The sequence below is a fragment of the Pyxicephalus adspersus genome, chromosome 12 (genome assembly GCF_032062135.1).
Source record: "Pyxicephalus adspersus chromosome 12, UCB_Pads_2.0, whole genome shotgun sequence".
NCBI classification, from domain to species: domain Eukaryota; kingdom Metazoa; phylum Chordata; class Amphibia; order Anura; family Pyxicephalidae; genus Pyxicephalus; species Pyxicephalus adspersus.
Genome location: NC_092869.1, coordinates 22,073,103 through 22,082,824, shown reverse-complemented (window position 1 = coordinate 22,082,824; position 9,722 = coordinate 22,073,103). Strand labels below are relative to the sequence as shown.

Here is a 9,722-nt window from a genome sequence, read left to right as displayed (position 1 = left end):
CTGCACACAGATAAAACACGCACAAATCTTTCCATCAAATAACTCAATGCAATTATTATAAACTATGACGGGCTTGGAATTGGAGTAGCAGATACCAAGAGTCATTTTTTTGCATCTAACCTCCTCCTTTATATTTTGAATTCCTGTATTCAGAGAGCTTGGATACACTTTAAGCCATACAACAACCAGTACAATTTCTAAACAGTTTCCTATGGATTCAGAAAACTATGTAACATGCTGGTCTTCCTAAGGCTATGGCAGACAAATAATTCTGACATTCGTGAAAGCTTGTCAGAGACAGAAACAATTCCCTTTTCCTATGGAATCACTGAGGCTAGGGTTGACAGTTACATGAAAATGGGTGGTATGTGCCCTACAAACAGTACCAACATACCTGTATTGCAGCACATGACAACAAAATTATGTTTTTTTTCATGTGTTGTAGTGAGCCAAGTTACAAAAATTATTGCATGCTGCCTTTCCAGTGCATTAGGCAGCCCTTATAAATGAATGGGCAGACTTAATGTAGCACATACATGGAATATCGCACATAAACACACATGCATTAACACCGTACTTACTTAATTCTGTGTCTGGTAATGCGTTCCCAGTGGCAAAATCATCATTCAGCCATAAACAACCCATCCAATATTGATGAATGTGTTCACGCAAACGTGTGTGCACCCCATAGTGTAGTGCAAAGATACAAATCACAACACGCATAGCATAGGTTTAAATGCACTGTTGTTTTGGGAGCTCGGTACACAAATGGCTACTTAGGCAAACCAAGAGAAATCAGTGTATTCTTGAATTCTAGCTAACCTTTTTAGTCTTATAAGAAATAAAAAAACTGCACTACTTAGGCCCAGAGCAATCTTTTTTTCTGAGCCTGCCAATAGATGGCTATAGTGCTATTTGTTTCCTTTTTTCCACATGAAGGAGAGTTATTGCTGCAAGCGATCTCAGAATTCAGTTGCTTGCTTGTACCAGGTTATGAACCATGCATTACCACTTTATAAAACCTTATGTAAAGTTCTACTTGGTAAATGTATGTTTATAACCAATTTTCATATCTGGGTGTAAAAAATTTAATAACCAGGTATGTATTTATATTTATTATTTCCTTAGATGTTACATTGCTATGACATTCCTTCTAACAAGCAGAAGTATCCCTCTTAAGGGGGTCAGAAATTCTTCTTGTGGTGCACATGGGTTGAAAACCTGTGATTTAAAGCACTCAAACAAAGTAAAGGATTTAGCAGCTTTGAGATCCACTCCGTCCTGGGACATTGGGCCTGATTTACTAAAGCTCTTCAAGACTGAGGATGATAGACTATATTGAGGGAAACTGGGTAATCCAGCAAACCTGGAATAGATTTCCTAAAACATCATTTGCTATTAGTTAGCAAGAGATTTAAGTTAAAGGATAGATCCATTCCTGGTTTGCTGGATCAACCAGGTTTTCCCATGAAAGTGTATGTTCTCCAGTCTTGGAGAGCTTTATTAAATCAGATCCATTATATGCATTTTTAATTACCAATACTTGCATTGCAAGTACTTTCCACAGTCCAACAAACTTCCTCCCATAATGGCCCAACATGTGTGCATGAGTGTGATAGAGACATCAGTTTGTGACTACAAAGAGACAGAGACAGATGGGAATGATCAATGTTAGCACGATTTAAATATGGAAAATAAAGTATCTAAGTCAACTAAAAGCAAAAGTGAGGCCTAAAAGTAACCAATAAAAAAAGAGACATGACACAAACACGTATCTGACACTTGTGTTATATTCTATGTACCAGAGTGTATAAATAATGTGACATAACACAGGTAGATCGGAGAAACAGATAAAAGCTGAATAAACAGTAAACCATTAGAAAAAAAACAATACACTGATAAACAGCTTTAATAACCATTCAGCTGCCAGAGACAAAAAAGTCACCTTTCTACAGCAGCAGGACTCAGCCCTATACTGGAATGTCCCAACTTCGAACAGGAACACGGGGAAGTCGGGCAAGGAACAAACTTTAAGAAACTTTCTCCCAAAAGTCATAAAATGTTCTTGTACCGTACATTTACTTAAATATAGACATTTGTTATTTATACATAAAATCACTTGAATAAAACTAGAAATTATTTAGTTCCACTAAAAATTCTTTTAGATATTGTGTGTTTGTAGGCTGTCCAATTCCTCCATCTCTATACACAGCGTTAGTTATCTCCGAAAGGGTTCCAGAGCCAATAAAGTGTGAGGAGAAAAATGGGGCACGTAAATACGTATACACACACATATATATATATTTATATATAATTTTGTTCTCAAATTTTCTCATGGTTTCACTATTCGTAAAACATTCAGATTAGATCATCCCTTCAATGAACAATCTTGTTGGGTTTCATGTGGTTTATATGTTACAAGTTGGTTGAATAACATCTGCATTCATACAGGAATGGCAAATAAAAAATAAAATATTAATTACAAAAAGGAAAAAAATAAAATAATATATATATATATTTATATATCTAATGCAAGACTGGCACTGTTACATATTCGCGCTGGTCCTATCTGAACACAGATAGCTCCGCTTCAGTCCTTCTCTTGTAACCTCCTTACAGCATCACCAAAAACTGCCTGCGTCGGGTCCAGCAGCCTCCTGGCAATTTAAAGGATTCTTCCTGGGTTGAATAAGTCACTGTGTCATCCCGCCGCTTTGTGCTTACCGCCACAGCAGCCACACACCTCGCCACAGTGGTGACAGGCTCTCAAAGGGAGGTAGCAGCACATACATGGGGCAATGAAGGATAATGTAACTAAAGCCAGCCAACGTAGGCATAAGTTTTCATCTGAGGTGTCACAGGAGCAAGGGTCGGAGAAGTCTCCTTCCGAATCAGACATGCAGTGGTAGAGCATGCTCTCAGCACAGAGCATACAGCTAACCTGGTAGATGCATCGCCTGATGGGATCTGGAGCGTCCTGGCACTTTCCTCGTCCATTCTCTTCGTGGTTAAAACGTTCCTGACAGTATATGCACCTTGATCGCTCCCCATCCTCTTTCCTTCGTTTTTTAAGTGAGGACATGGGTTGAGTCTTAAACACTCCGGATGATTTTTGCTCTTTGAGCGAGTCTCTGCCGTTGGCCGGGGAATAAACATAGTTGTTTTTTTTACTGTCTGCCTTGTTGAAAGGAGCAGTAATCTCATGTTCATCTCGTTCTGCATCGTTCCTCCATATGTCAGGATGCCGATAGTCTGCATAGCGCCGAATGATGATGTCACGGGGGTTTATACGCACAATTTCATCTTCATCCTGGAAACTGACATGTCGGAGTGGCTTTAGAGGAACCTGGAATTGATATAGTAGATAGCAGAAGATCAGTTACAGTAAAAAAAAATGGAGAGCACAAACAGAAAGACCGGTATCTCTCTAAAAGATGACAGTCTACAATCCGACTGTACAATCTCCTTCCGCTTTTAACAATGCACAAATTCAAACAATAAAGACATTTATCTTGGTGTATATTATCTCTAATTTAGGACTTGTGAGCTTTGCTCTTGAGTAGGGTCCTCACTTACAGTCTTTCAAAATCACATACAGGATAAATTTTGCTATAGACACAATCCTTTTCTGACTCTTCAGACCTTCCCCTACGTCAGTGGTCCCCAACCTCTTGGAGGTCACGGACCACTAAATGCACGGACTCTGGACCGCGCATGCGCAGGGAGCGTGAGTCGCTCAAAGAGGAAGAAACTTCCCCCATAGTGACATCATGATGCCAGAACCTCCCAGGTCTGAGCCTTCAATGGGAGAGTGGCCGGGGTGTGTCCAGAGACACAACCCGCCCACCACGCTAAACCTGCAATGCGTATGGAAGACATGGTCCGCGGCTCTGGCCGGTGTGCCCCCCCCAAGTGGGGTCCTTCTCCTCACCCTGCTAGGGGGTGCACAGGCCGCGGCCCACCTGTCACACACCCACCCTGCCCTACATAATTTACTGCTGTCTATTACAGAAATACTAAAAATATGTGTAAAAAAAACTAAAATATGTGTATGTCCTGACTTTCAAGGACTAGGGTCTGGAACAATGGACTAGTTAGCAAAATGGGTGGTGGGTACTCCCTAAATGTATTGTAGAATAAACATTTACAAAGTGAGGCTTTCCTGGGTGAATCACTTTTTTTCTAATCACCTTGAATATTTCATAAGGTTGTGCAAAACTGATAGCAACAAATCAACTATGATAAGCTGAAATAGTGTAACTGAATACCTGTACAATTGTTGCTCTTTGCAATATTTTAGAAACCTTAGTGAATCAGGAAATTTCCAAGCTCTATACAACATAAGGAAGGGCTTAAAAAAATGTAATACAAGCAACTATTGAAGTAACCTACAGACAAAACAAAACAGCAAAAGGCCTCTTTTCTTTAACGAATATAATAATATTAAAATGTTATTTCCCACCTGGCTGGGCATATAGGCTCTTCTGGCATTGAGGTTTTCAAATGGAGAGGGTCTGATGGCAGCACTACGATATAGCTCATCTGTTGGGATGGAGTCACGGCGGAAAAAAGAGTCATTGTTCTGAATGCTGCAATGATCTTCTTTGTTCATCTATAAAGGATACAGACATAGATTCATTATATTTATATGTGCGATGTATGAAAATGAAGGCCAGAGCAACAGAAAGATACATGTAACATGAAATAGTGATCATAGGTTGTGATCGTCACTGTGGTTGTTAGAACGCTATAATGTATAACTAATACCATAACATGCGATCCTACTTTGCCATGCATGAACACAAACAATATCTGATCCGGTGATTCCACACACTCACTATGGTGCATACTTATAACACAGGTCCTTACACTATACCTGGTTTTCAATTAAACCTGCAAAGTTATTCATCAATTTGGGCTGCAAGTATCAGAAGTAATTATTATTATGACAGTCTAAGAGCTGCACAGGAGCAAGACTCCTGAGTTGCATTAGGGCTGCTGACATATAAAATGTATCAGTAGTTTGTTAATACCACTCTCTAAATAAGCAGTAAATGCAATGACTGTTCCCAAATTCTGATTACTGCAAAATAGTACGAGAAAAACAGACAGTTTTAGGAAACCAAAATGTTGCTTTATAATTAAAAAAGTCCACTATAAAACTTTTAGTGTCACAAAAAATCTCCAAGAGAATGTTATAGTGCAAAAAAAATGCTGTTTTTTTATGACTGTGGTCGACTCAGGTTGCAGCATCTCTACTGGAAGTCATAGGCCCATCATAGGTCCACCTATGATCCCTAATTGTTGGGTAGCATGCCTTACAACAGTATTGAACAGCTGCAGTGGGCAGAGGAAGAATGGAGTTGGAGTTTCACGCTGTGACTGGATATATAGTACCATCCAAGCTTTAAATTTTAAGTGGACTTGCCCTTTAAGTTTCCTGCTAAATCTCTTTCCCTTGCTCTTTTCGCTTCTGTGCCTCTTGGTGTGTCATTATAGCCTCCCACACTAGGAATTAATATTTTCTCATGTGAATGTACTGGTAACATTGCTAGTAGTATTGTTCAGCCTTCCTGCGGAAAAAATGCATTTTCATTTGTTTGGACAGAGTGGGTGAACATTCAGGCCTATAGTCACCACAACCTAATTTACCACTGGTTTGTACAACACTCAAAAGAGATCTGTAATATGGATAATGTGCTGTTCTGGGTTCCTATTGAGTAACAGCAATGAAATTATGTTCAAAACCACCTTTGAATTAAACACCATGAGACTGAATCATCAAGCTGTGACAGGTGATAACGCATGCTAAAAGCGGCTTGTTGAGCGATGCCAATATGTGGGGTATCACTTGATTCATCAAAGTGGTAAAAAAACGTCTTATAACAAAATTAAAGTTTCAGTAATAAAGCCTTCAGCCAAAACTATGTATTAGTTTTGAATGGCATTACAAATGCTGAACCTCATGCTGCCTAATGACGAATAACTTTGAAGAAAAAATTTAAATACAACATGGGTTACTTCAGAGAAGTCTTTATTGTTAACCATTTACTCCTTGGAGTTGCTGTGGTTTCCTAACCTTGGGTTATAGATGAAAAAAGAATACAAAAAAAGCATATATATATATTTCAGTGTTCAACTTCAAAAAGTGACCCAACTTTTCAGTAACCAACAAAAACAGCCGAGTGGTTACTGAAAAGTGCCTGGAGGTGTGCCCAGGTAAAAGGGTCTGGGGAGAACACTGTACTTCTAAATATGTGTATAGAAAAATAAAGCCCCCTCCTCCCCAAAATTCCTTCCCTCCTAGTGGGTAGTTAGTGTAGTCCTAAATGGGAAATAGTAGGTAAGTAACTCATGGGTTCTCCAATGGTAACATAAATTGTATTATTATTCAAATTCATCAATTCACATCTCACCCTATAATGTAGGTATTAATATCATCAATTGAGCTTGTAATAAAAGCTCTGCTATAAAACTGGAATGGTTACATTGCTTCTCGCTTTGTCCCAGGCATAAAAATGGAATAAAGTTGTTGTGTATGCCTAAAAACTGTATGGGGTGAGGAATCAGATGGATTCACTGTTGGCCAGTAAAAAATCTTGGGTAATAATCAAGATTTCCCTTGTGATTGTTGAACCTATCTGTATGTGTTTAAGAAGAAAAAAATCATTTTAGGGCCTGGCTTTTATAACTTAGTCACTTAAGGAGATTTTATTCAAACAGAAAAGATGGATGCTGTGTATAATCAAAATAATGATTTGGGGAGCTTGAACTCAAAGGGCTCCCTTCCTGCACTTGCTTCCTTTTAAGGATTAAGAAGATCTGCAATTATATTTCTAGCGGCTGGATAATTTCAAATGCAGGTGAACAATTGTGATCTGACTCCCCGCCCTCCAAATTTATTCATTGCATAATATACAGATGTGAAAAGTAGGAGCACCAAGGGAGATTTATAAAAACGGATACAAAGAAAAAGACAATTTAACTTCAACTTGGCGTCTTTGATGAAACACAGTTCAGCATGTTCTGCTTTCTGCTGGTTACGTTCCCATATACTCCGGGTATTTCAGGCCTGGTCTTAGCCAGGGATCAATGCCTGAGAAGCATTTTTGCCACCACTGCTGCCATTATATACTGTATATGATGGGATTTTCATGTGAAAATGTGTGCTCTGTGGACCATGGTATTACAGTGCCTACATGTTCTGACTGTTGCATTAACATACAGTGCAGCAAGCTGTTCATATCCACAGGCCGGATTAAGTAAAATTCTCACAAATCAATTTACTGTCTAAATGCGGACATTCCCTCAGCTCTAGGGTATTCTGCATTCATACAAAATGGGTCATATTTCAATTAATTCAACCACTAAGGACTAATCCTGAAAATTAATACATCCATTTTCTCCCCACAGAGCTGACAGTTGCTGGAAATGGGAGCAAGTCACAGTTCTGTGCAGTTGCAGGCAGTGTATGGAGCTGCAAGTGAGTGGGCAGAAGCATGCCAATGAAGACCCACTTTATAAACAAGGCAAAGTTACCATGGAAACACTCCACGGAGATAGAGCAAAAGACAAGAAAAAGAGAAAAACAAAGAAAAAAAGTATGAAAGAGGAAAGGGTACAGAAATGCAAGGGACTGAACTGATCTATTATACACAATCTACAACAAAAATGACTTTGACCATTCCTACACATCATCTAGTGCTAAATTGTCTGGAATAGTTGTGAAGGTTTCCAGAACAGAGAAGTGGAATTAGTCTGTTATAATCCAGTAGTGAGCAGTCTGTTATAACTCTTAAAAATCTTTTTCTAAATACTATTTCTGCCTTATGTCCAATTGTTTGGAACAATAAACATTTAACCCACATTCTCTTAAACTGGGAGCTATCATGTCTGGGTACAGAATTGTCCATTGCTTCTACGATGCCCTGAACAAACTTTCAGCATGTTGAAAAGAATCAAAATTTGAATCACTTTGTAACAATTTTTCACCAACATAGAAATCCCTGCTGCTTCATCATCCTAAAACGTTCCTCATGGTTAGACAAACATCTGCCTCTGTCAAAACTTCTGCCCACCTCTGCATGGTCTCATATAGCTGGAAATATGGACAGTGAATTCTACTCCGTTTAAAAAGTTCCAGGGTATTGGGATTACTTTTACTAGAAAAAACGAGGGGCATGACTCAATAGCTAGCACAATTAAACCTAGAGGTCCAGGTCCAACCTAGAAGTACCGTAAGGTCCAAGTTTACTTGTAGGTGCCTCTAACAATGTTTTGTTCAACCGTACATGGCTAAAGTTTAATACATGTTGATATACAAATTAGTTCTGTAGTCAGTCAAAATCTTTAAATTCATTCTTTAGACATATCCAGACAACCATTTGAAGATGTCAGTCCTCAAAAAAACCATCCCAAAGACAAGCTTGTTTTTAATTCAAATTATTCCAGGTTTGCCTGATCACCCAGATTCTCCCATATTATTCTATCTTCCCCAGTTTAGGAGACCTTTAATAAATCAGGTAAAAAGAGTTGTTCTTGGGTCAACCCGGGGAGACAATGCTTCATTGCCTTGCTAGGTAGTAAGGTTCTGCATTGATTGGGAGGTTTAAGTTGTATGCTTCAGGCATAGTACATTTTAGCTTTTGCAAGGTGAGATTAAGATCTTTTTGGGAAATCACCAAGTAGTATTTCACAAACAGAATTATTTAATAGGTTAGATGAACAAACAATAAGGGCAAAGGTCTTTATTTATTTTTAGATAACACACCTGCCTCTTATAGATAACTTCTGCTCAGTTGTGCCATTCTGCAGCTGTCATTTCAGCATTGTTTTGCTGAAGCCAATGTTTCCTCAGAATAAAGAGAACAATTTATTTTTTATAGTTGGGGAACCAACTACATTAAGGTGAGCCTGACGTGACAGAAATATTTAGCCTGCTGCTGGCCTCGTTCTGGCAATTCTAGGTACCTTGCTGTTTCTGGTTGGTTCAAAGACCTGGAACAAACATTAGAACATTTTGAACACTGCAGAAAGGCTACATACACACTGATACTGGATGGACATTTGCAGCCAGCACTTACACAAAAGCTTGTGGATTCTTTGTGGACCATTACTACTCTTGTTGGATATCCAATTCCCCCCAAATCATAGTCATTATTATAAAGTTGCCCCTTCTTATGGCTATACCAGCCTCCACTCTTTTTGGAAAGTTGTACACAAGATTTTGGATAGTATCTCTGCCAAGTTAGGCTGCCTGGTACTGATGTTGAGAGGCAAGGTTAAGGCTACACGCAATCAAGTTTCTCCGCGCTAAACTAAATACTGCCTTTTTGGAGCTGTATACAGTATACAGTGCCACATACTTTTGATCATAGCTTTACGTGCTTGTCAAGAGTTTACAAAATTGTGGTCATATAGTGTATGTAAGGAGGCAAAAATGCTGTAGTTCATCCTTTGGGCAGTGTATCTAGGATGATATGTTATATACACAAGACATCAAAGAGCAAAACCCAGAAGTGCATACAGAGTACTTTCTTTTCATAGCTGTGAGTTCTGGGCCTAAATATCCAGGAGAACAGGCCTCTAATCAGTAAAGGCCCGTGAAAAGATGACACCTTCTCTAAAAAAAATCTAGTAAAGGAGATTTGTCCAAAGGCATTAAAGAGTTATTGTTACTGTGTGATTCAGAATGTAATCAGGAAGACCAATCAGGGATTACA

At 38.8% G+C, this 9,722-nt stretch overlaps 1 protein-coding gene across 1 annotated transcript in view; it reads right to left on the bottom strand.

Annotated features, from left to right (window-relative positions):
- Nucleotides 1–1,772: 1,772 nt before the first annotated feature.
- The window catches only part of SPRED1 (sprouty related EVH1 domain containing 1), a gene marked incomplete in the record, with an annotated part of 49,782 nt that continues 41,832 nt past the window's right edge, over nucleotides 1,773–9,722 (bottom strand). Inside the window, 2 exon segments of the mRNA XM_072427527.1 lie at nucleotides 1,773–3,346; nucleotides 4,463–4,612. Coding sequence (XP_072283628.1) covers nucleotides 2,702–3,346; nucleotides 4,463–4,612 — 795 coding nt within the window.